The sequence below is a fragment of the Macaca nemestrina genome, chromosome 2 (genome assembly GCF_043159975.1).
Source record: "Macaca nemestrina isolate mMacNem1 chromosome 2, mMacNem.hap1, whole genome shotgun sequence".
NCBI lineage: Eukaryota > Metazoa > Chordata > Mammalia > Primates > Cercopithecidae > Macaca > Macaca nemestrina.
The window spans coordinates 54,064,973-54,092,912 of NC_092126.1; the positions used below are offsets into that span (position 1 = coordinate 54,064,973).

Consider the following 27,940-nt stretch of genomic DNA (forward strand, 5'->3'; position numbering starts at 1 on the left):
TTGAAATGTTTGTAATCTCATAAGCACTTTATAAACTTTGTTCTTATTTATGTAGGACTTTTCTTTGCTTTTGTTGTGGTCAAAAGGTGCTGAAACAGATTGTTGCTTAGTACTTAAACTTCTTAAACTGAGAACCTAAACCAAGGTTCCTGTGAGAGCCGCCCTAAGATGTGCGGAAACCTGTTAGAAGTAGCTGTACTCAAATTTGTTTTGAGGCAAGATCATTGACGAGAGTCATTGTGAAGGTACAACATGTACATCCTAAAGGCCTGAAAGAACTGCAGTGGAATCGTCCAACTATTTGTTGCCAGTTTTGGTTCTCCTGAACCTTATGCCACCTTAAGGGAAAAACCCTAGCAGCTGGCTTGAGATTCCAGTGCTCACACTTGACATGTTTCCAGAGAATCTGGCCCCAAAGTCCAGAAGGCTCTGGTTTTCATACAAGGTGTATTTGCTGTTTATTTTGTATGGTAAGTATTTGCTATTTTGAATTCAATTATTACTGTCAGTGTCAGTCTTGGTTGTGTATTGCATATACTGTATTTATAAATTGGTGCAAAAAGCACAAGTAAATTATACATCAAATTTATTATAAAGAAATAGTAACTATTTTAACTTTGTTCAAGTATGTGGTAATTTGCTCCTATTAGAGTAAAAAAGAAACCAGTAAATTATCAGTTTGTGTAACTTAAGAGTATTCCATATAATATTTTTTTAGATTTAGATGCATAAAATTTTGAATGTGAAAATTGCAGGGCATTTTAAAACATATGTGGGGGATATTTTCCCATGTTCTCTGTTATTTCATTTTCTTTTGCCATATGATTTTACATATAATATAGTCAAGCATACTGTGAATAGACTTGTCTATAATGAGCAGACCATGTAAATCTACTTTTTTAAAATCTAGCTAGTACAACTTTAGTAGACATTTTCTTTTGCAAATAATTTATATCTTCCTAGGTGAGTTACTCATTGCAAAGTTTGACTCATGCAAATGACCTCAAATACATGTCAGCTTACTTTGCTGTGGCAACATCCATGTGAACTGCTTTGTACACTGTGAAAATATTTCACTCCAGCCTGCCCATTTTGTGTTTACTCTGGGCTGGAAAAGACTTTGCCAAAACATTAAAAACCATTCTTTTCACTAAATTAACAGTCTATCTGCTTTCAGAAGATGTATCTGTACACATTTTTGCTGGTTTTGTATATCAGATTTTTTCCTCTCAAGAATCATACTTAGATAAGCTTATGAAGTTGTTTTATTCAAAGTAATATATCTATATAATGACTGCATTGGCAAAACAACCGAAATGTAAATGTTGTGCCTAGTGAGTGAGTCATGTTCCATCTTTGTTATTTCTTTCCAGATTTCTTTGCCAGTTCAGTTTGAACCATATATTTTGTAGCTCAACATTGCAAACAACAGTAATACTGTTTTAAGAATGAGTGTTATAATTGCATAGCATTTGTATGCACTTTATACTTTGCAGAGGTGAGTTAAATTATTGATCATTTTGCACATGAAGGCAGTGGGGCATATCTGTGTTCTTTTTTTTTAGGTGAGAAAGTTAGTTATGCTAAGACTCTAATTCCAAGATTCTATGGAAAGTTGAGGAATGCTGTTTTACCCCTGCGCATTATAAAGAAAATAACTAGAATTACTTTAGTCTTCAGATTTTCTCCCTATTAATTCTGTATCTTGAGAGGTTTCTATTTTTTTTTTTTTCTTTTCTAGCAAATGCATTCTTTTGCATTAAGATGGTCACAAGGGGAAGCCCTGTGGCAGAGCCTGGTACCTTACCAGAGGAAATTACCTTAGAATAAGATGGAGACCCCAGCTCCCCTTAAAGGCAGACCTTGAAATCAAATAGAGTCAGCTGTACCTATCACAATTCATGGATATAAGAAGCTCATAGACTCTCTTGTTTACACTGTAGGCTTTTTCCTAATAGGGTTGCATTTGTCATTGCATTTACCCTTCTTGGCCTGGAAGTAGAGGGAGATCAATTACAAAGAGTATCTTTGACCACTTCCAGCCACAAGGTACTAACATCAGACATAAGTTGCAAGCAGGTCACGTTTTAGGCTAGATGGGGCTGGCTGAAAGTCAGTGCGATGAAAACCCAAGGGCGCTATCCCACATGTCTCAAATGATTGGCTGGGGCTAACATATTAGTAATTCTCGGTTTTGTGCACTGAGATATCTAAGACCTATGGCATTTTTTTCCCATTTATAAAGCTCCTATAATTCCTAATAGGTGAATGTTTGAATATATGCTGGAGAAATTACCCTGGAAAACCCCAGCCCTAGATTTAGGTAAGATCAATCATATAATATTCCCCAAATTAATTCAGGTTGAATTAAGCATGTAATATAAATTCAGTGAATTACAAAAAGCAACATTCTGTGTAGGATCAGATTTTAAATACAGTGAAACTTCATTATATATAACAGATCTAGACCCTCCCAAGCATTTTCCCTTCCCATAAAGAATTACTAATTAAATGAAATGCTTATAGAGCAATGATTCCTCCTCAGAAAAATTTCCTTATAAACAGCTCCAAACCAGGGGTGCCTGAGCTAGATTTTAAAGTTATAAAGAAGTTTCATTGTATTTTTAAAACCTTTTTAATGGGCGTATTTGGACAAAAGTAATCAACCCCCTTTTCACATTTTATGATGTGTAGTTATTACATTGCTTTTTACATGTGGAAAAGTGAGCCTGCATTTATTTTTAAATGCAGTTATTAAAACATTTTTGTATTCCCCATCAATGAAAATTTTCAGTGTGAACAAATGGTGAATCATAATCAAGACAGCTCAGTGCTTATTTTCTGTAGGTTTTAGCAAAAAAATTTATAAACCACAAAATATTTATACATCAGGATGGTAAATTTACATAAAGAAGATTGCAGATTTAATATTTTCCATTGTCTCTGTTCTGAGTGCCATGCTTGTAACATTGATAGGAAGTGGACACTAGGCAACTGGTATTAAAAGTTCATTTTTTTACTGAAAAATTCAGGTACATTAGCCATTTGTTATTTTATAGTGGACCGTTTTAATGTTTATTGTTATTTGTTGGCAAAATAAAAGTGCCTTAAGTTAAAAGTTTGTTTTGAGATCCATTAAATAAATCAGTATCATCAGTTCATAATGCATTTATTTACAAGTCCTTTTATTTTGCATGTTCATTGTAAATTTAATACTGTAAATGTATTCCAATTCATTTACATGCCTATGGCTGCCTTTGATTAAACTTCTTCCAAAAAACAAATTCTGCCCACATGTTTATTTCATGTCAGATTACTTGGATATACGTTGCTGCATAATCACTACCAAGTGGATTCTTTGCTGTGCATTTGTATATCCCAGAATCAGAGGTTTGGGGATTCTGAATGACTAGGGTACCTTGTAAGTGAAGCTGCTCGCTTCCACGTGTCCTCTCTTTACTTGCTGTTGAGAGAAGGGAATGGTCAGGCATCTCCCACGTGATTTCTGGCTTGGGAACTCCCAGGGCCACACAGTGGAGCTGAAAGGCTGCCCCTGTCCTGGTGACAATACTTCTGGGTGGACGATTTGTAATTCGGGGAGGGTAGGCTACAATCATTACTGGAACAGTAATCAGTGTATGACCAACACTATTTTGAGCCTTACAGATATAGTTGCCTCTGTCATAAGCTGTTGCTTCTTTGATGACTAATGTGCCATTGTCATGCAATATGTATTTCCCATTAATTTGAGGCCTGTCTACTACATAACCACTTGGCATAGTCCATTTGATATTTGGCTTAGGGATTCCATCAGACACACAATGCAGTGATAGAGACTCTCCACTGATGCCTTTTACTGTCCCTGGTGCATATGTAAGAATAACTGGCTTCTGGCCAATTTCTAATATGACTAATTTCTCAATATAGCCAACTTTATTCCTAGCTGCACAGCGATATTTTCCTGCATCCTCCCGAGTTGTTTTATAAATGATGAAAGAACCATTGCTTGCTATCAGATACTGATAGCTTTGTGGTCCATTGGAAAATCGTGTGCCATTTGGTAAAATCCAGATTATTTCAGGTGGTGGGTTACCATCAACAGAGCAATTCAATGCTGTGGACTTTCCCAGTTGGGCAACTATTTTTTCATTAAATGGATTTCTGAATGTCGGTCTTCTCAGCATTTCCAGTACTTCTAACTGTACCACCAACACGCTCTCTCCACCTTCATTTCGGGCCACACAGATAAAATCGGCTGAATCTGAAAGCCTCACATTCCTAATTTCCAAGGTTCCATTTTTATGGACTGTGATTCTGCTTCCATAGTATGGGGCTGTGAGGAAAATACTGTCTGGCATGATCCACATGACTTCAGGAGATGGTGTCCCTTCAGCTCTGCAGTCAAAGTGTTTTTTGGAATGTCTCACGGCTGTGGCTTTAATAACAGTTCTGTTTGTATACAGTCCATTGATTAATGGCGGTTTAGAGACAACATCCAGTTTGTACATTTTGGTGTCATCCCCACTGGGATTTCGGGCTACACATACGTACTCTCCAGAATCGAGCAGTTTCACTTTGTTGATGGTCAAAGACCCATTGACATGAAATGTGTACCTATCAATGGAGAAGGAAATCATGTCGTTGGAAGGCAGCAACCAAAATATTTTTGGTTTGGGATCGCCAATGACCTCACAGTCAAGGACAGCTGTGTCTCCAGCTTTGATTCTCTTGTTGGTTTTGTTACCCTGCCTTATCCGGGGAGCAGCCGTTATAACTGTTAAGTGGACCTTCATTTCATCCTTCCCTAGGGTGTTCTGGGCATAGCAAGTATAATCTCCTTCCTCTGCTACCCCAACTTTGTTGAAGTATAAAGTTCCATTGTTGAAAAGGGTATATCTCCTGGTCCTGTGGCCACTGTCATCGGCTTGCATTGCATTGTTGATCATGGTTCCATCGGGCAAACTCCAAGATATCTCTGGCATCGGGGAGCCGGAAGCTTTGCAATCTACTTGGAAATCTTTCCCATGGAGCACTTGCTTTCTAAAATACTGCTTGTGGTCAATTTTGGCAGGTTTCAGTCTTAGGCTGACATGCATCAGTATCAGATCATCCCCCATTTTGTTTCTTGCCACACACAAGTAGACACCACTGTCTTTTTCTGTTACTGATCCAATAAACAGGGATCCATTTGGGTAGACATGGATCCGGCTGCCCATTCTAAGGAAAAAAGAGATTCATTTGAGTGTACAGCTGTTAGCAATGAGGGAAACTGTTTTACTCAGAATTGTCTCCCTCTGCCCCAGCTTTATTGAAGCATGACCAATGAAAATTACATATCTTTGAAGTGTAGAACATGATATTTTATATATATGTGTGTGTGTGTATATACACACACACACATATACATTGTGAAATGACCACGATTAACTAGCATATCCATCACCTCATAGTTACCTGTTTTTGTGTAATTAGCTTTAAATTGTTGCAATAAAAATTAGAATTACTACCAGTTTATTGTCTTCTAAGTCATTTGCTGAAAGATGAAATTATCTAATTGGACAGGTATAGTTTCGTGCAAATAAGTAGTATTTCTCAGATGGAATTCAAATGAATCTCTGTTACACAGTAATTTTTTTAAAAAATCTTAATGATGAGGGATGTGCTAGAAATATGGGATTTCTAGACACCATGACTTCCTTGACCATTTCACATATCAAGTAAACTAATTGGATCCACAAACATAGTCATTTTATAATATATATACAGGTAAGGAAAAAGCAAACTCAGTTCCTCAGAAAAGATGGCAGATGATACTTTCTAAAAAGTTATTAGTAACAAAACAATTATTGAATAATTTGGTTAGAAAATATATTCTACTTTGGCTGGGCACAGTGACTCTTGCCTGTAATCCCAGCACTTTGGGAGGCCAATGTGGGCAGATTACTTGAGGGCAGGAGTTTGAGACTAGCCTGGCTAACATGGCGAAACCCCATCACTGTTAAAAATACAAAAAATTAGCTGATCATGATGGTACATGCCTGTAATCCTAGCTACTCGGGAGGCTGAGGCATGAGAATCGCTTTCTAGTCTGGGTGACAAAAATGAAACTGTTTTAGAAAAAAAAAATAAATTTTACTTTGTTATAAAGAGAATACCAACGCAGGGTTCCTTAGAAGGTTGTTGCAGCATCTGCCCTCTATGGGCAGCTGTAGAGTGACTGGTTTTTGCACTAGGTTGAGCTGTGTGGAATATCATTCTTCAGGTGTACAGTGGCGGCACAGCCTACCATTACCAAATTTAACCACCAGGTGGCAGATCTTTCCTGGTAAAACTAAATCTAGTTTTTCAGAAAGATCAATGGAGACTGAATTGGTGCTAAAAGTGCTATCAGGGATACCTATAGGAGAAAATGTCTTTCTTATTTTTGGGCAACATGGGCTAAGCAGGTAGATAAAACTGGAGAGAAAAGTAAAAACTGTTTTCATACCGTAAGTGCTAACCAAGTCAAACAGTCTCAAGTCAATTTTCTCTCTCTCATTTTCTATTTACCTATTTATATTTTTTGAGACGGGGTCTCACTCTGGAGCCCCAGGCTAGAGTGCAGTGGTGAGATCATGGCTCACTGCAGCCTCGACCTCCCAGGTTCAAGCAATCCACCAACCTCAACCTCTGAGTAGCTGGGATTACAGACACATCTCACTATGCCCTCCTAATTTTTTTATTTTTTGTAGAGACAGAGTCTCACTGTGTTGCCAAAGCAGGTCTCCAACTTCTGGGTTCAAGTGATCCTCCCGCCTTGGTCTCCCAAAATGCTGGAATGACAGGCGTGAACCACCACGCCCAGCCATCGTCATTGTTATTCTCCAGCAAAGGTAAGTATGGGAAGTATTATAGTAAAATTTTAGAAAAAGTGTTTTTTTTTTTTTTTTCCAAGTATGGAAGGAACTTCTCTGGCATATAAACCAAGGTAAAATCAACATGAATACACTTAAGAGGAAGGGAAACTGCCAGGTGCTTTGCACTGGTGGTTTAATCTTGAAGTAATTCCCTCACTATACAGCTGAAAAATCGGTATTTAGAGAGATTTAGTAATTTGCCTTAGGTCACAGGGCTGGTTCTCAAGCCTTGTGCTTTCCACCATGCTATACTGGCATTCTTTCTTAATGCTTTCTAAAAGTATTGGTTCTTAAACTTGGCTCAACATTAAAATCACTTGTGAAGTTTAAAATAATACTGATGTCTGGGTCTAACCTCCAGAATTTAACTTATTATGTGTGGAGCATGGCTTAGGCATCAGGATTCTTAAAATTTTCCAGATTAAAGGTTTCCATGTGCAGCAAAGAACCACTGTTCTAACTTGGTTCTCAATGAAGATCCCTCATCAGCTTTACATGAGGCCAAGTTTAAGATGTTAAGTTTAAGATGTTAACAAGTTAAGGCCAAGTTTAAGCTTTACATGAGGCTTTACATCAGAATTACATGAGGACAAGTTTAAGATGCATATTTCCTGGCTTTGGTTTCCTGAAATTCTGCTTCAATAGGTCTCACCAGGGATACAGAAACCCACTCCTTAACAAACTTCCCGGCCAACTTATAAACAATTAAGTTTGAAAACAAGCGTCAAATTTTAGCAACAAAATCACCTGGAGGGCTTTTAAGAACAGATTGCTTATTAAAACAAAATCCGAGCTCCTGATTAAACAAATTCCCAGACAATGCTAATCCTGCTAGTAGGGAGTCTTCTCTTGGAGAAACACTGGCTTAGAGTGATATCCCGTGCACCCAAGATCTAATGCAACTGAAGACTGTGACATAGAAGAGACAGAACTATTGATGCTTCTTTTTATAAGCTCATATTTTTGAGAGAGAGAATTTACTTCTGAAAATAGAAGGTTTTTCAGAGTAAAAGACAGAATTCTTAATAAAGATTAATGCAGAGGCTTCTTCAGCCTCTCCAAAGCACAAAACTCACATTTCATAACTCAGCATTTAAAAATTATAAATCTAAAAAATTTCAATTTAGGTGATTTTTGACAACATTTGAAAAACTTGAAAATTAACATTTACTTTTGAACTAAAGCTCACAGGTTAAATTTATTAGCTGTATTCAGTATCAACTCATGTCATTAGAAAAAAATCTTCAACTCCTAAGCATGAGTACAAATTCACATTTACTATGTGTAATTTTTCTTGCATGGATGTTTTCTATTAATGAATAAACAGATGTATAAGATGGAAATTCTCATCATTTTTTTGTCATGTAATGGAAAAACTATTGTATAAAGTCATGCCAATTGCAAAAAAAAAAACCCTCATAAGCTATAATTATTGATTTTTGAAGATAGAATTTAATTTACATAGAAAGCCAGCTATAAAATGAATATTGAGGCTGGGCATGGTGGCTCATGCCTATAATCCCAGCACTGTGGGAGGCTGAGACGGGCAGATCATGAGGTCAGGAGATCAAGACCATCCTGGCTAACATGGTGAAACTCCATCTCTACTAAAATACAAAAAATTAGCCAGGTGTGGTGGCGGGTGCCTATAGTCCCAGCTACACAGGAGGCTGAGACAGGAGAATGGCGTGAACCTGGGAGGTGGAACTTGCAGTGAGCAGAGATAATGCCATTGCACTTCAGCCTGGGCGACAGTGCAAGACTCCATCTCAAAAAACAAACAAACAAACAAGAATATTCATATGCTTATAACAGACCAGAGAAAGTGTGTATTTGTATATATATGTCTCATCACATCAGAGTGTGGGGGCCTGAATACATTTCACTTAGTGGAGGTCTTAATATTGTGACTTTCACGAAGTGCTTTGTAATTTTAGGAAAGAAAAAATTAAGTACTGATTATAATGAAGTTTAAAATGTCAAATAGGGGACTCTGACGAGTAAAATAATGGAGTGTCTCTCTCCAGAATCTCGACTGCATCACAAAAATCCCCTTCTCTGTTTCGTATATAGAGAGAGTATGACTATATTTATACAATTACTATTTTTTTTTTTGAGACAGTCTCACCCTGGTGCCCAGGCTGGAGTGCAGTGTGCAATCTCGGTTCACTGTAACCTCCACCTCCCAGGTTCAAGCAATTCTCCCACTTCAACCTCCCAAGCAGCTGGGATTACAGGCACCTGCTGCCATGCCCAGCTAATTTTTTTTTTTTTTGTACTTTTAGTAGAGATAGGGTTTCACCATGTTGGCCAAGCTGGTCCTGAACTCCTGATGTCAGGTGATCCACCTGTCTCAGCCTCCCAAAATGCTAGGATTACAGGCATGAGCCACCATCCCTGGCCTACAGTTACTATTTTAAAACTGTACCTAGTATGGAGATAAATGAGATTTTTAATTCTGCCTAAAATATAAAAACCCCAAGAAGTTGACGCTTTGAGTTAAGCATGTGAAAAGAATGGTTTTCATATTCAAATGATCTCAAAAGATGAGGTTTTTTCGAGAGTTTCTTTATGTCCAAAGTCTATGTGCACTCTGAAACTGCTGCTAGCCTCACTGTCACTTTTTCCATTTCAGAAGCTGTACAGCTAAATAGATAAAGCAGATAATTCCAACCCAAAGGTATAGACTTACCTATGCTGCTGGTCGACCACAGCCTTGGATGGTAACCTCCACATTATTTGGGGTTTGGGCTCCCCAGTAGCTGAGCAGTTCAGTAGTAATTTGTCCCCAAAATTCACTTCAGTCCTTTTCTGAGATGCAACTTCTATCCTGGGGCTGGTCACTTGCTCTTCCATTGTAAGCATTACTACTCTTCGCTCCGAACCAGTGGTACTGGTAGCAATGCATTCATAAGTGCCCCTGTCTGAGGAGGCTAAGTTTCTTATATACAAAGTCCCATTTGAAAATAAGAACAACTTGGAACTGGTAAACTGTAATGGTTTAACTTCAGTGCCATCAGAGAGGACCCAGTAAATGCTGGGCTGAGGAGTTCCTTTTGCAGTACAAGGCAGTTTTAAACTTTCACCCCAAGTGCCTACAATGACTTGCCTCTTTTGCTCTAGGATAACAGGTGGTGCTGCAATGACTTGTATTTTAACCAGCAGTGAATCCTGGCCAGCTGGGTTGCTGGCCACACATTTGTAAAAGCCACGGTCATAAATACTGAGATTGTGGATGACCAGTGTTCCATCAACTGTCACCACGGCCTGTCTACTTCCCTGGGATGATTCTGAGACCACTGTTTGGTTTGCAAGAATCCAGGTAACTGTAGGGTTTGGCCTACCTTCTGCTCTGCACTTCAGTTCCACAGTGCTTCCAGAATGAACTGTGATCTCTTTGGTACGTCTCTCCAGGATCCTGGGAGGATAGGAAACCACAGACAAGGTGACACGTAGGTGGTCTGTGCCAAACAGATTGGATGCAGAACACAAGTACTGTCCACGGTCCTGAATTTCCACCCTCTGGATGGACAGGGTACCATTGGGGAGAACCTCCACCCTGCTATTCTGTTTCCTCTTAGATAAATCAAGTCCTGAGAAGAAAAAAGAAAATTATTGCTATAGGTCATCAAAGTTTAGATAGAAAACATAAAGCTATATTTTTGGGGGCTACTAAGAATACATTTAAATTAAAATGAAAGCCCAGCCCTGTGGCTCACTTGTATAATCCCAACACTTTGGGAGGCTGAGGTGGGAGGATCATTTGAGCCCAGGAGGTCAAGACTAGCCCTGGAAACATAATGTGACCCTGTCTCTACAAACATAAAAAATAAAATATTAGCTAGGTGTGGTGGTGTGCATTTGTCGTCCCAGTTACTCAGGAGGCTCAGATAGGAGGATCGCTTGAGCCCCTGGAGACATGATTGTACCACTGCACTCCATCCTGGGTGACAGACCAAAAAAATAAAAAATAAAAATTAGGACATCTAGTCTTAAGATTGCTAAAATTATTCCTTGATTTTATTTTATTTTACTGAGATGGAGTTTCACTCTTATCGCCCAGGCTGGAGTGCAATGGTGCGATCTTGGCTCACTGCAAACTCTGCCTCCCAGGTTCAAGCAATTCTCCTGTCTCAGCCTCCCGAGTAGCTGGGACTACAAGCACCCACCACCACACCTGGCAATTTTTGTATTTTTTTTTAGTAGAGATGGGGTTTTACCATGTTGGCCAGGCTGATCCTGAACTCCTGACCTCAGGTAATCTACCTGCCTCGGCCTCCCCGAAGTGCTGGGATTACAGGCATGAGCCACCGTGCACAGCCTGGATTTTTTTATTCACATAATTTTAAAGTCAGATGGTTCAACACAATAACCATTCTCTCTTTTTCAAATCATATTACTTTGAATCAGCTTTTGAGGCATTCTAAAAAATGATCTTAATTAACATATTTTAAGCCCTTCTGATGAGTGAAAATATGCCAGTGTCAAATGAGGATATTTATAGTTTCTGTGTCTTAGAAAAATTTGAAACTGATATTGATTCTTTGGATGTATAATCCCCAAACATAACAATCTTCTTCTTGTTTTCTAACAAAAACTGAGTGTAAAGAAAAAGTTTCAAATACCTGATGGGACTCTGGTCCAACGAATGGTGGGCAGAGGATTTCCAACAGCTTCACAGGGAAGAAAGGCATCTGAGTCAGCTGGAATAGTAAAACTTGCAGCTTTTCCTCCAACTATTCTGGGCTTTTCCAATATATTCCTAGACAAAGAGTCAAAGGGAAGGAGTTTGGAAGTTGTTGCTTCTTGAACTAGTTTCTTATCAAAGTCACTCTTCTGTCCATCCCAATCTGAAGCAAGAGTGGTGACCTCTGGCAGGCCCGCAGTGGTCAACATGCTTACTTCTGGCTTTTCGACTTTTTCAGCAATTTCTGAGTATAGTTTGTGCCAAGACTGGTTTTCTGCCCAGGGAGATGGAGTTAATTTAGAATTCTGTGATTTAACTGTTATTAGTGCTGGCATGGGAGTAGAATGTAACAAATTAGAGTAGATGAAGTGAGTGGTTCCAATTGTGAACTTGGCATTTGGGTGAGCCTTGGGAGATGTTGCAACCTCTGCTACTAATTGCTGTGATTTAGCATTGTGCCTTGAGGGTTCGTGCAGCTTGACCACTGCATTTGTCATAAGCCCAGAAATGGGAGTTTCCATGTTGTCAGTAACCACTCTCTGAGTAAAGGGAGGGGAGATGGGAACTGGCATTAGAGTAGCACTGCTGCTCAGGAATGGTGGCATGGTTGAGTGTCTAATGATTGCTTTCCTAGTTGTGGTACTCTGGTGTGATTTGCTGGACAATGTTGTTTCAGAAGCAATTGTGCTCTTCAAAGTCTGAATACTCGCTTGGGCTAGTTCTTCAATCACATCTGTCAGATTAAGAGTTCTTGAATGAAAACTGATTGTGCTTGAAATTCCAGTTGTGTTTTCTGGTGGGGAATGAGTGAATGCAGAGACACTGGGCTTGACTGAAATTTCAGTTGTGGTTAGAACAGGAGGCGTCATAGCAGTGGATGTAGTGAAGCCAGAACTCTGGTCGGGAGAGCTGTATGGGTCAGTCCTGTTCTTTTGAGGTTCCTCTTCTCTTTGTACTGTTTGTGCTCTGGATCTCTCTGTTTGGGTTTCATAAGTGATGACAGATGCAGGGAAGGTAGGAGTTGTTGCTGGTATTGCTGTTTGCGTTGGTATGATGCTTATTGTACTTGAGTCTTTGCTTATATTAGGGAGCATAGAGTTAAGGGGTGGGAAGGGAAGCTCCTTCATTGTTGGAAGACTTCCAGAATTGTGTGTTTTGGTGGTAGTGTGGTGAGTTGTAGTCAAGGTATTGGATGGAATTTGCATCACACTTGCTGCAAGTGTGGTGAAGTAGAAGGGGGAGACTTTGCCTCTGGGTAAAGCAGGAGATGTTTTAGGAAGTATCACAGCTGTGCTTTTTTGTAAACTAACTTTATGTTGATTCCTTAATCTGCCTTTTGGGTTATGGTTATTTACAAAGTTCTGATGCCAGGGAATTTTCCTTCTTGAAAACCTTGTAGTGGCTATAATAGTCATGGGTGGCTTGGTGATAGCATCTGAAAGTGACGATGTAATCACTGAATCTCTTTTAGCTTCGTTGGTGCTAGACACACGTGGGTAGCTGGCATTTACTTTGTGAGTTTTTTCCATGGGTATGGATGTTGGAGCATACATCATGACTGCACCAGTTGGAGTCACTTGGGAAATTTCAGTACTGAAATATTTTATTGTTGGTGGTGTTTTCTCACTATCTACATTGGGTTTGTTCTCAAGTCGTAATCGTGGATTCTGGACTAGAGTTGTAGACTCTTCTGTTGGGGCTCTGGTAATGTCAGCTTTGGGGAAGGTGATGGGAGCAGCACTTGGAAAAGACAATGCTGCTGTGGCAGTGGCGAGCCTCTCCCCAGGAAGACAGGACAGGCATGTCACATTGAACACTGTGGCTGAGAATGCAGTAGTGCTTTTCTCAGAAGAACCGCTGGTTGTTGACCTGAAAATGCTGTATCTATGCCGTCGGAGAACTGGAGTTCTATATGGGCTGATAATCCGCCCCCTTCCACCAATTTTCCTCCACCTTCCAAAGCGTCTGAACAGCGGGATGTTAACTGTACTATTTCTAGGGATCGGAAACTGAGAATGAGCAGCTGTGTGTGGATCTAAAGGGAACGTGGAGGTGCTAAGTATTTGAGTAGTGTGAGAATAGAAGTGATTGTGCCTGGGCTCACTGACTTCTCTTACAGAAGTCTGTTGACTATTTGTGGTATTTACTGACTCTAATAATACTTTGTTGGTGGTGCTATTAAGCATTTTGACATTGACATCTTTGATCATAGTCCTCGCTGTTATTGGGGGTGCTTTTTGGAAATGCTCCCTTCCTCTTCCCATCTGGTCAGAGTCCTGAAATTCAGTTGCTCCAGGTAGTAGTGGAAAGACAGTGGATGAATGTTGATTGGTTGTGCCTTGCATTTGGCTTGATATGGTTGGGTTTATATTCTTTGACATGGCTATAGTTTTAATAGCAGTAGATAGTTTGAAATCTGTGGGTTCTTCAAGTGGTAGTATTTGTGAACTCACAACAGGAGAGAATTCTGTGCCAGAAGTTATGTTTGTCATAGGACTATCAGATATTGTTCTGGAGTCAGCAGTCACTGTCCTTGCTGGAAGGTTCGAAGTTTTAGTGGCCAGGACCATAGATTCCTCATGTAGAGTAAGCATGCCTGAGGAATCGTCTTCTTCACCAGGTATGTTTGGGAGTTGGGTGACCATTGGGGGTGGGCTCACTGTGGTATTTTCTCGCTTCTCTGGCACAGCATTCTTTTTAGCTTTCTCCAACAGTGCTGCCCAGTGTTGTGGGTCAATTCTCCTAGCAGAGGGAGGGAAATGCCTCCTATTCTCCCTAAAACGTCGATGTGTTGAATCTCCACGTCGCTGGAGTATTAATTCCCGATAGTTTTGCCTCTTACTTGTGCTTGAGGCGTGTTTTCCAACCTCAGCCTCCATCGGAGCAGATGTATGGAGTGGTGCACCTGGTGGCTCCTTAAGATGAGCAATAGGATTGGACTCATCAGATCCAGATCCCTCTGTTTCTCCATCATGCTCCAAGGGCCTTTGTCCTTTCATCTTGACTGAAACATGGAAAATCAAAAAATCAACCCCTGATGGGTTGGCTGCCACACAGCGATAATAACCTTGGTCTTCTGGGGTGGCCTGTAATATTCTTAATGTGCCATTGTTAAGAACTTTCTTGTCTCTTGAAGACTGATAGAGCACAATGTTTCCTGGAAGAACCCAGCTAATAGAGGCATCTGGGATACCAGTAGAACGGCATGGAAGATCAAGAGTTTCACCAGCGAAAACTGTGTGATGAATCCCATTTTCCTGATAGGCTTCAACAGAAGGTTCTACCACAGTTATCCTATAGGTGAGAATATCTACATCATCATAATTGCTGCTTATACAGTGATATATGCCTGTGTCAAAACTATCAGCCATCTGGAGTTCCAATTTTCCACTTTTGTCTATTAGTATCCGTCCATCCTCACTGACATAAGGGGCTCTCACTTTACTTCCATCAGCTAGAAGCCACTCCAAGTGTGGGGTGGGGTCTCCTTGGCCTGGGCAGTCCAGGCCAACGGTTCCACCTACCAAGACAGTATGTTCCAGCTTAGTATTGTTATCCCTTGAAATCATAGTCCATTTGTGTTTCACTGGCCTCATCTCTGCTCTTGGCAAAGTGATTTGAGCATCACTGGAGTACTGGATCTGTAATGTACTGAGTGTGGTGGCAGTTCTGTTCAGCTGCAAGGAAATTTGGTCTTGCATTAACCAAGAGGGATCTGCTCTGAGATCCGCCTCTATTTTGGTAAAAATGTCTTCAGGCTTAGGAGCCACCTGCTTATATTTGTAATAGAGCTGTGGTGTTTCACCAACCAAGTGGCTCCTTTCTAGTATCAGAGGAGAATCACTGTACAAAGCCAGAACTTGCCACACTGGCTGAACGTGACCGTAATCTAGGTTGCATACCAAAAATGTTGAAAATGAAGTATTTAGCAAGATGTAGTCATTTTCTTCAGTGAATGCAGTGGGTGATATCCTTGAGGGCTTTTGAATACTGCAGACCATGTTAGCTTCATTTCCAGACTGGTCTGTCATATTCAAAGTGAGGGAGCCAAAGGGTGCCAGGAAACCTTGGGGAGAGATGAAAGCAGAACCACTGTCTTCCAGAATAGTCAGGCTCTTTGATTTCAGGGATGAGTCAATGGTTGGCTTGGCACACTGGAAAGCTGCAGCTGAGACCATAGCTAAGGGCTTGCCTTTAGAAGCCCTAGGGTTCATGCAAAGTGGACATTGCTGAAGACTAGAAGGACTTCTATCTTTTTTGCATTTTATTACATCTGGAAAAAAATCACAATTGAGTTATCAGCTGTGACCTCTTTATGAATTGACATAAACATTTTGAAGAAATAGCTTTTGCTAGAAGCTGAAACAATTTGGAAATTTTAGTGTTCAATAGAAAGTTTTCTGATTTTTCCTTCTGAATTGATTTTTTAAAAACTATTGTCTGTATACCCTGCTACAACATAATATGCATAGACACAGGATTTTGTCTGTCTTATTCACTGCTGTATTTCCCATGTTCAGCAAATGCCTGATATATATTTGGTACTCAGTAAATATTAGTTGAACGTATCATGTTTTTTATCTAGGGAAACAAAATGATATGCTCATGTTTGTCAGTTTTTATTAATAACAGTTTAGTTCTATTTCTTCATTTTAACATTTTAAGATGGCCACAGGACCTCATTGTTCTTTAAAAGAAAAGCTGTTTGTTAAAGGATCATTTGTAATTCCTTGGATATCATTTAAAAACCCAAGTTTACTTCCATTATCCAAAAGAATATTGACTGAATTATAGGGTACCTTGACCTGGTCTAACTTAGTAGCAATAGGGATTAAGAGAAGCAGATGGACGCAGGAGACAATGAAGCAGGTAGAACCAATCAATAGGAGGTGAGGATTGACTGAATATGGACAGTAACTAAAAGGAAAGGTCAAGGAAGACTCTGTTTTATGACTTTGAAAACTGGATGGTTGATGGTCCCCTTGGATGAGGTAGATGCACTAGAGGAGGTTCAAGTTTAAGGGGGAGGGAAGAACATTGTGCCAAGGTAGTGGAGAGGCCCGTTAAATGTCTGACATTCTGGCAAAGTCAGAGGTTGCAAGTCTTACAGTACTAGGACCAGCATTATAACGACCAGCATTTCTAAGTCATAGGTGCCTCATCTGTCAAATATTTGGATATCACATACCATTTAAAAGCTCTGCTGTGGTAAGCCTATTTGAAATGACTGGTCACTTGAATACTTGGTAAGAGGTATAGACTTTTCCCTTACACAAAATACAGCCTGAGACATCCATGCTCCTCCATGTAGTAGCTCTTATATGATGCACTGGAGACAGCACTTAACAAAAGCATTGCACTTCTTAGAAGATCTAATTAGTCAGAGTGGCTAGATAGGGTCTGTGTGCACATGTCCTCTCAAAGGCTTAAGAAAGTCACTCTGACCAAAGACACCAAACTCTTCTGTGTGCACTACAGTGTGACAGGTAATATCACAGATGCCTGGCCAGTCAGCATTCTTCAGCAAATTTTATAGTCTAAACCTATGCAGAGGAGGAGGCTGGCAAGTTGGAAAACCTTTGAACAATCATAAGAGTTGCCTCCCGGCTGGGCGCAATAGCTCACGCCTCTAACCCTAGCACTTTGGGAGGCTGAGGCGGGCAGATCACCTGAGGTCGGGAGTTTGAGACTAGCCTGACCAACATGGAGAAACCCCATCTCTACTAAAAATACAAAATTAGCCAGGCATGGTGGCACATGTCTGTAATCCCAGCTACTCAGGAGGCTGAGGCAGGAGAATCGCTTAACCTGGGAGGCAGAGGTTGCAGTGAGCCAAGATCGTGCCATTGCACTCCAGCCTGGGCAACAAGAGCAAAACTCTGTCTCAAAAAAAAAAAAAAAAAAGAGTTGCCTCCCAATCACCCACTTGCCAACAAGCTGTATTCCTTTACCTACTTATCAGTACTCTGGGCTAAGACAACATGGCAGACTTCTGGCTTAATGAAACCTCATCATGGAATATGCTCACACCATGCTTATTATTGTTTGCACTGAGCCAGAGTTAGCAGGCCTTGGACATCACGTATTTTGCCTCAAATGCAAAAAACCTGACCACGTCACCTCCATTCCCTCCATCACACTCGGTTCCAGCCCCATGGAAATCCTTTCCATTCCTCAACCCTGCCAAGCCCAACTGGCTCTGGCATATGCTGTTCCTCCCATGTCCTGTACACTTGATGTCTTTCATCATGACCCAAGTCCTTACCAGTCATCCTTCAGAATCCAGTCTGAACAGCACTTATTCTGGGTAAGCTTCCTGTTTTATAGTCTCCTGGTACCTTTCACTTCTCCTATCCTACTTTTTCATTATTCACTGTTAGAGTGACTTGTTTACTTATCTGTCTTCCTATGAAACTATAAACTTCATTCTTGTTCATCTGTATGTCCCCAGCCCTGGCCAATGGATGCTCAGGAAAGATCAGCAGAAGGAAGAAAAGCAGACAGGCAGGCCAGAAAAAGTGCCTAATTCTATGACCATGTTTTTTTGTTTGTTTTTTCACATTTCAACTTATAAATTGAGATGTGCCTTACAACTGAAGATGTTTTACAGTAACAGCTGACAAATTGGCAATCAATATAGCTATCACAGCTTTACACCTATAAAGATTGTCATAGATATTTATATTGCTTTCCATTGTATTACAAGTATTGGTGCTATAACATATATTAAATTTGCCTTTAAAATGTTTTAATTAAGATAACACTATGATTGGCCGGGCACGGTGGCTCAAGCCTGTAATCCCAGCACTTTGGGAGGCCGAGACGGGCGGATCACGAGGTCAGGAGATCGAGACCATCCTGGCTGACACGGTGAAACCCCGTCTCTACTAAAAAATACAAAAAACCAGCCGGGCGAGGTGGCGGGCGCCTGTAGTCCCAGCTACTCGGGAGGCTGAGGCAGGAGAATGGCGTGAACCTGGGAGGCGGAGCTTGCAGTGAGCTGAGATCCGGCCACTGCACTCCAGCCTGGGCGGCAGAGCGAGACTCCGTCTCAAAAAAAAAAAAAAAAAAAAAAAAGATAACACTATGATTTAGCATTAAAACAGGTTGTCAAGTATGTAGAAAAGAACAGAAACAGAGCAGCAAGACATAAATTTCATATCCATGAAATAAACGCTCATTAGAGAAACAGCCACAAATTCATTTTATAGAAATGCTGCATCAACAGCTTTGTGGAATCAAAGAATAGAAGACACCCACACGTAGATAAAGAGTGTTACATTTAACTACTGAGATCAGTGCAAAAGAATTGCTGACCACATGCCGAGTGAAGCAACTGAAGGCATGAACAACTGTTGAATCTCTTGGAATGGATGAAAAATTTTCAAAGCATACGAGGTTGATATGACTGACCCATGGGTCTTGTAAAAATTATCATTAAGTCATCTCAGTCAAAAGGAGAACACTTGCTTATTAAGACTGAAAGATGTTAACCCCTATGGGTTTCATTATTTTACGTATATAGAGTTATGAGTTGATTAACAACAGGGACACATTCTGAAAAATGTATCATTAGGCAATTTTGTTGTGCAAACATTATGGAGTGTGTACTTACACAAACCTAGATAGTATAGACTACTACACACCTAGGCAATATGGTAAAACCTACTGCTCCTAGACTACAGACTCATACAGCATATTACTCTACTGAATACTGTCAGCAATTATAATACAATTTTAATTATTTATGTATCTAAACTTAGAAAAGGTAACATGTTGCACTGCCTCTTTATGATGGCTACAATGTTACTAGGCAATAGTTTTATTTCACCTCCATTATAAGTCTTATGGAAGGATCATCATACATGCCATCTGTTGTTGACCGTCAGTATGCAGTGTGTGATTACATGTGTGTGCATATGTATATGTACATAGTGAATGTATATATGATGTGTTTCTATACATATATGTAAGTTTGGGACATACTAAGACCCCAGGTAAAGATAAATTAGATACCAGAAAAGCAAAAGACTTCTAATAGTAGTAATTATAACCAAATGTTATCCATTCAAGAATGGAAGTATAGGCAAACAACCCAAGTGGTGAAATGGTTATTCTGATGCAGATGGGGTGGGTGGAGAAGCAACCAGACTTCTCAGAAGGGCCAAGCAGTGTGCTGGCTGGCTGAGAACCATCAAGCAGAAAAGGAAAGGAAGGGCTCCAGGCAGGGGCAGCAGCAGCTGTGAGGGGGTAAAACGGCTTGTAGTGTGGCAGGAAGTTGTCCAGAGTTGTTAAGAGCAAAAACTGCCTGTGTGCCTGGGATAGGCGGGGCTGAGGGTTGGAGAGGAGGGAAAGGAGGCTGAGGATAGGCCAGCACCACACTAGGAAGACCTGGCTTGTAGCCTAAGGAGCATGAGATTTATTCTCTAAGCCAGGGATCAGCAACATTTTTATAAAGAGCCAGATAGCAAGGACTTTTGGGCTTTGTGAAACAGTTCTCTGACACTACTTGACTGCCACAGTAGCCAAAACACAGCCATAAATGATGTGTAAATAATTCATTATTCTTGAATTATTTCTGAGATGTTATTTTCTCTCCTAAATTACCCTGGCCTCTCCACTTCCTAATATAACACCTCCAAGCAGATTTCCTCCATTTAATTGGGACAAAAAAATAAATAAATAAACAATATAGATACCTGGCTTCTCCTGTATCCAGTCAGACAACCACTTTACATGGCAATCGCAGGTCCATGGGTTCCCATGCAGGTAAAGGCTTTCTAGGGCAGGCATATAGGAGACCATCTCTTGAGGGAGGGAGGTCAGGAAGTTATCAGACAAGTATAGGTACTTAATGAAAGAGATTTTAAATATCTGCAGGTAGCTCAAAGAGACAAACGTATCTGGATGGAGTTTAGTGAGCTGATTTCCTTCCAAGTGCACCAGGCGGAGAAAGTTGAGCCCATAAAAAACCTCTGGGTTTATAAACTCGATATTGTTGTGGTCCATGTGCAATCGCGTCAAGCTCCTGAGGCCATAAAAAGTATCTTTCTGAAGTTTTCGGACTTTGTTATAGCTCATTTTTAAGACCTATGAATTGAAAAAAAAGAACATATTTATGTTTCAAAGGAATTTTCACGAGGGAAAAGTCCTATCAATAACAAAACTTATGTTGAAATTAATTCAATGCAATTTGTATACCTTCTTAGAATCCCAATTCAAATTAGTTGCAAATTAAATATGACAATATCAGAGAAATTAGAACACTCACGAACGTTTGCCTATTGATATTAAGGAATTGTATATATACACACACATATAATTATTTATACATATATATAATTTTTTTTTTTTTTTTTTTTTTTTTTTTTTTTGGAGACAGAGTCTTGCTCTGTTGCCCAGGCTGGAGTGCAGTGGTGTGATCACTGCTCACTGCAACCTCTGCCTCCCGGGTTCAAGCGATTCTCCTGCCTCAGCCTCCTGAGTAGCTGGGATTACAAGTACCCACCACCACTCCTGGCTACTTTTTATAATTTTAGTAGAGACGGGGTTTCACCATGTTGGCCAGGCTAGTCTCAAACTCCCAATCTCAGGTGATCCGCCCACCTTGGCCTCCCAAAGTGCTGGGATTACAGGTAAGAGCCATCATGCCCAGTCATGAATGATTGTTAAAATTTAAGATATATAAATGATATTGTGGTTATTTTAAAAAGATTTCTTAGTTTTGAGATATATATTGAAGTACTTACAGATGAATATTATGAAAATTTGGATTTGTTTCAAAATAATTGAATGGAGTGGACAGTAGTTGGTAGGGGTGCAGATGAGACATCTGCTATGAGTCCGTAGGTATCGCAGGTGCGTGCTGGTCCATTAGGGTTCATTATATTATTCTACTTTTTTCCATGGTTGAAAATTTTATACCTTTTTTTTAAATCTTAGTATTTCAAGTAAATTTAAGATTTCCTAAACATAAATTTTTTATGAGAGACTATTGATTTTAATTTATTGAGCTACAGTTCACATGCCATAAAATCCACCTTTTAAAGTGTACAGCTGGCTGGGCATGGTGGCTCCCACCACATGGAGGCTGAGGTGGGCAGATCACTTGAGGCCAGAGTTCGAGACCAGCCTAGCCAACATGGCGAAACCCCGTCTCTACTAAAAACACATATACACACAGAAAATTAGCTGGGCACGGTGGCACACACATGTACTCCCAGCTACTCAGGAGGCTGAGGCGTGAGAATCATTTGCACTTGGAAGGCAGAGGTTGTAGTGAGCTGAGATTGCACCACTGCACTCTAGCCTGGGTGACAGAGCAAGATTCTGTCTCAAAAACTAATTTTAAAAAGTGTACAGTTTATTGGTTTTTAGTATATTCATAGAGTTGTGCAAACATATCCACTGTCAGAAACTTCTAAATAAAGTTTTTTGAGATTGAGTTTTACTCTTGTTGCCCAGGCTGAAGTGCAATGGAGTGATCTCGGCTCACTACAACCTCCGTCTCCCAGGTTCAAGCGATTCTCCTGCCTCAGCCTCCCGAGTAGCTGGGATTACAGGCATGTGCCACCACGCCTGACTAATTTTTTGTATTATTTAGTAGAGACGGGGCTTCTCCATGTTGGTCAGGCTGGTCTTGAACTCTCAGCCTCAGGTGATCCACTCCCGCCCCCCGCCCCCCCCCCCCCGGCCTCCTAAAGTGCTGGGATTACAGGGGTGAGCCACTGCTCCTGGCCTAAAGTTTCTAATAAACTTTGTTTTGTACCACAAAATAAAAACTGATACCCACTAGCTGTCATTTTTCCCATCCTTTTAGCCCTTCACAACCACTAATTTGCTTTGTTTCCATGGATTTGCCTATTCTAAACATTTTATATAATTGGAATCATACACTCTGTGGCATTGTGTCTGGGTTCTTTCACTTAGCAAAATATTTTCAAGACCCATCCCTCTCATAGCATGTGTCAGCCCTTCATTCCTTTCTTTGCTGAAGAGTATGCTACTGTATACATGCACAACACTTTATCTGTCATTGGTTGATGGACATTAAGAGGTGTCTTCTACTTTTTGGTTATGAGTAATATGACTAATTTTGAGTTGCAATTAAAATAATTTTGAATATTTCAATAGTGCTCAGGTATTTTCCAATTCTCTTTCCAATTACAAGTTGAACATACTCTTTCTCCCATAAAGAAAAAAGAAACGCTAGGAAACACAATTTCTCATCATATTTTCCTGACTTGGTGTGAACTGTCATGTCTGTCGAAAATGCTTTTCTAGAATGCCAAGACCCCTAATAAGAAAAGCAAAAATAAGTTGGTAACATAGAAGAGCTTTGCCCCAAATGTAACTTGGGAGTTCAATCTCCAACTCAGTGTTCCTCAATATCCACTGAAAATTTGGTCGAGAGAATAAATATATGTAGAGAATTCTATAAAGGACATACAATTCATCTATTCCTCCGAAGACATGCATTCCAAATAGAGCCTGATTAACCAAATCAGCAGAATCACATAGCTACATTATACTCTGTAGCTCTCCACCATGGTTATGACCTCCTTTACACAGCTCTGGTATATGTTAAAAGGCTCTATGAACACAGGTACTTTATCTTTTACAAGGATATTATTGACTTTATTTTATGACACTGTATTTTATACGAAGTTTTGTAAGACATTTCTTTCTGACTTAAAATCATACATGGCTGTGCTTTTCCTGAACAGTTTTAATTTCAATAGATGTCATGTATTGTTAGCGTCTCAAAAGCTTCAAGTCCTACTTATAGCAGACATAAAGTTCTCTATGTATGTATTTCCTCATGTTCCCTTTATTCTTATCTCTAGGCTTATTTTAGCTTTATACTTTCTCACTTACTTTTGTGATCATTCTTGCACGATTTTATGCATTCTTGGGAGTCCTTGTAACGTTAAAAAATTGTTTGATCAAGGTAGAACATGAATAAGTAAATAAAATGAAACTGAAAACAGCACATTGATTTATATAAAGCTAATAATCTGTCTAAGATAGTCATTATTTTTAGGAACCACATTCAATTCCCAGATAAACATGACTAGAAGTATCCTTTTAGGATTAAATTTTGAAGGTTTATCATCTCTGAGTATTGACATTTTTTTTCTTGAGGTATTAGAAAACTTGCCTCAGAATTTTCTTATTATTCTAATTTCCACACACAGTTGCACAATTAAAAATCAGTTAACATTCTCCATTGACGTCTGCTTCTAATTTGCAGAACACTGATTTTTGTATTGTGTAGAGATAGGCAGCCTTGGAAGGTCTATCTCACAGGTCCCACCTTACCTCTTTAACCTGCCCCCTCTCTCCATCGGTCTCACCTGCAAGGCCTGCAAATCTGAGAAGGTCTTGTCAGGGATTGTGTGAATGCCATTGCTGTGAAGCATGAGCAACTCCAATTTGGTCAGGCCAGAAAAATCTGTTTCCATCAATCTAATCAAGCTGTTGTATCTGAAATAAAAAATGACATTCTAGGCATAAGCTAAGTCTGTCAACTAAAGTTCAAATGTCATAACCAAAATAAACACAAAAAACCCCAATACCGCTCTTTATAACTGTGCTCCATTGAGACAATCGAATGCTTGAAATACTGAAATTCACCAGATGCCACAGAAGATCGACTCTCCACCCAGTTCTTGCCATTTCAGTTACAATCGCCCCCCTCACATTCTAGGAACTTGTCACATTTCTTCTCATTTTCCAACTGTTATATATATGCTGTTCCCTCAGGTTGGAACACCCTTGACCTCACCCTTTTCCATTTGTGAACACTTAATATCCAGCCCATTCTTTCATGACACTATCCCCTCACTCTCCCAGGTGGAATTTGTCAGCAGTGGTTAAGAAGCCTGGGCTCTGGAGCCCAGGCTTGGGCTTCTGGTTTGGGTATGATTTATGAGCTCAGGCTCAACTGAGTAGCTGTGCAACCCTGGGTAAAAATCAGCAGCCTTTCTGTGCCTCAGTTTCCTCATCTATAAAATGTTAATAATAGAACGCACTCCAAAGAGGTTATGAGGATTAAATGGATGCAGTGCTTAACCCAATGCCAGCACCTACTGAGCACAAACAATGTTAGCTCTTAATAATAGTGACTGTCTCTAAGACACTTTGTATGTTCTGTTACAGTTTGAATTAATTGTACCGACCGTATATTTATCTTCTCTTTTTAACGATCAACACACCTCCTAGAAGTGAATAATATATCTTACCACTGTATCCCCAGTGCATAGTACATGCTCACTAGTGTCAAATAAACGATGTTAAGTCCAACATGTGTTTTCAGACACACACATTTTTTCATGAACATTTAAAATACGGTCACATTTTTGCAAATTTAATTAGGCATCCATTTTAAATAAGTTTGTATGGAAAGAAACCAAAGGGCCTTTAAAAAGGATATATATATATGTATATTATATAGGCAGACACTTCCAGTTACCCTGCCATCTCTTATGATATATCATAACCCCAACAGTTAACAGAAACTATACCATTTTCCAGCAAAAATGTAGCCAGAATGAAGCTTTTTACCATCATGAGTCTCCCAACCTACCAAGAGGGACTTCAAATTCTAGAAGAACTTTCTCCTAAGAAAAGTTTACCACGAAAAGTTTTCTTATTGCCCCCAACAAACAAAATTCTCATGAGCTCATTTCAGAAAAGAAATATTGTTAAAACAATTGTGATTCATCTCCCAAAGTCATAGATGTTTGAGGGACAAGTCACCACTGTGACTGATCCCTCTTTGAGAAGAGGAAACCCAGGGCCTCACACACCCTAAATTGATGCGTTCCACATTGGGTGGGATGCTGTCTGGGATGGAGGTCAGGTACCGAAATGTGCAGTGTACCTCCGTAGGCATATAACAGGCACAGCGGCGAGGACAGGCCCTGACCCCAGGGGTGGCGACCATGCAGATCACAGCAAAGGAGACCAGCGAGCAGGTGATTCCTCTGCCTTTTACCTTCATCCTGAAAAAACATCACACCTCAGAGTTATAAAGAGTGGTGGAGCAAAGTCCCAGGACCACCGCACAGTCACTCTGGGAATCTGGGAGACCTTCCTTAAGGGTCATAAGCGACGATTTCATTCCTGCCCTTTGTGGTCAAATGCAGTCTTTACAAAACCATAGCATATGCTGCTGGCCTCACACTGCGCTTTATATTCAAGTGGTATATTTACTGTTGTGAAAATTTCTTCACGGCTTCTCACTTCTTAATGAAAACCAGCAATCCCTATTACTCAGGCATTCATTAAAAGGGAAACTGGAAACCATAAGAAAGATATTGTGACAACTAAAATATATAGAATTTAGTTTCCTTTATATACATTAATTCTTTTGGAGAATAACTTTCAAGAGACTGATTATAACAGTGATACCTGTGCATAAAACATTTGGAAACTGCAATTAAGCAGTAAAAAGGAAAAAAGTTACTCAATCTCACCACTTATACAATCCTTAACATTTTGTTGTATTCCTTTCCAGCCTTTTCATCTATTGTGCATATATGTATAGGTGTACATACATTTATGTGTATATGTGTACATGTGATCAAACTTAATTTTGTAACACATTTTATCATTTCATATATAATATGTTTTTTCATTTTACTAAACCTTCTTCAGAAACATTTTTTAAAGGTTGTAATAATTCACTGGAAGGGAGAATAAATCTCTTTCTAGTTGGTTTTCAAGTCCCTGCCAAAAAAAAACCACATTGAACACTTCACTGCCAAGTAATGACCACAAGCCACAGTGACTGACCAGCTGAGTGGGTTTGAGCCATGCTGAGCCGATGCAGGCGTGATGCTGTCTGCTTTTGCTCAGCTTAGGACATCTCTCTGCCTCTTTCCTTGGTCCCCCTCCAGCTCACGGCTGCCACAGGAGGTGGGGAGCATAACCAGGGAAGAAATATGCTCAGCTTGTCAGAAAAAAAATGGTATCTGTTACCCATATGTGGGGCAAGCCCAGGAATTCAAACCTAATTCTCTCCTGAAATGCAGGATTGAAATAAACTCTTCATTGTGCTTTTCTAAGCAAAGTGACCTTCATAATTTGTAATAAATCCCACTGTTCCGTGGAATAGCATGATTTTGGAGTCTACCAACAACCACCCGTTAGCTACAAACTACACTGAGAAATAAAACTGGGGCTGAACTGCTTGGATTTTCATACAGATAAAAAGATGATGGATGTATTATGATAATTTAGTCTGAATTAAAATTTAAGATACGATTAATCATATGACCACTTTTGCCATCTGGTTACAAAAATTTTCAATAAGCTTTGTATGATTGGAGACAGCATTTGCACCTTATCATTAGATAAACAAAGGAAGGAACAGCAGGATGAAGGTCATTCTCTCGTTCAGCTTAAATAAAAGTTCTGGGTATGCTCACATTCAAATTATTTAAGAGAGGCTCAAAAGCATAAAACAACATATGAATAAGGGATTCTCACAAACTTAAGCCTGAAAATGTACATAATGAAACAGGAATTGGCAATACCTGAGCTCTTCTTTCAGGTCCTGAATCCTCCTGTGACATAGGCAGAGACAGCAAATCTTCCCAGGAAATGGAAAATTGTGTCCAAACCTGAGGGAGGAAAAGTTCTCTGCTCCAAAGTGAGCGAACAGGCTTAGTCTTTTTGGCTTACAGCTCAGGAGTGATGCTCTTCAGGGAGACAGGCGCTTCCACAGCTTCAAAGTCCCATAACCCATAACCACATTAATCCAGGAGCGTTCTTTTATTATGATGCTTGTTGTTGCAGAAACAAAAGGCTAAGTGGAGGTTTTTAAATTTCCTTTCTCCTCCCTCAATAGTGAACTTTAGTACTCCTTAAAGTTGTCACTTGAATATTAACTATTACTAATCACTCCATTTTGCTCCAAAGTCCCAAGAGCTTCTCCTCAAATTGTCTTTTTTGGACAAATCTGTCACAGATGTCTCCATCTATTGATTGTCTTTCCTCAATGTGTGTTTTTTGTCTGGCACCAGTCACTGGAGAATTGTCCTGTGCTTTCATGCCCCCACCTTCTCCGGTCGCGTCTTCCCTCCCCCACCGTCAGACCTCCTCGCCCTTCTCGCCCCAGCGCCTGCTCCTGCAGCCACGGGACTCGCTCCATCCCCACGCCAAGCCCCAGCCAGCATGGGGTTCCAGCCCTTTCCAGGGATTGATTGGCCGAGCCGCTCACCTCTTTGCCCTGATGACCAATGGGCTGGAGCTGCCCGGGCTAGGTCCCTGGCTCAGCTGCCGGGGTTGTGCGGGGGCCGGTCCGGACCCCTGGGAGGGAAGGAAGGAAGGCGGGGCGAGGGCGGGGATG

At 40.2% G+C, this 27,940-nt stretch overlaps 1 protein-coding gene across 4 annotated transcripts; it reads right to left on the reverse strand.

The window, feature by feature from the left end:
* On the reverse strand, positions 1-27,923 carry LOC105463694 (immunoglobulin superfamily member 10). Of its 4 annotated transcripts, XM_011710908.3 has the most exons (7): positions 27,126-27,923; positions 25,395-25,589; positions 23,940-24,069; positions 20,283-20,673; positions 11,522-15,856; positions 9,589-10,489; positions 1-5,217 (listed from the first exon to the last, which is right to left on the reverse strand). In XM_011710908.3, exons 2-7 carry the CDS (start codon positions 25,586-25,588, stop codon positions 3,309-3,311), a joined length of 7,860 nt encoding a protein of 2,619 aa, XP_011709210.2. In that variant the 5' UTR covers position 25,589; positions 27,126-27,923; the 3' UTR covers positions 1-3,308. The 4 variants fall into 4 exon arrangements, with proteins under 4 accessions (XP_011709210.2, XP_011709211.2, XP_070947200.1 ...); XM_011710909.2 differs by lacking the exon at positions 27,126-27,923 and having other exon boundaries at positions 25,469-25,592; XM_071091099.1 differs by lacking the exons at positions 25,395-25,589; positions 27,126-27,923 and having other exon boundaries at positions 23,905-24,014.
* Between the last annotated feature and the right edge of the window lie 17 nt (positions 27,924-27,940).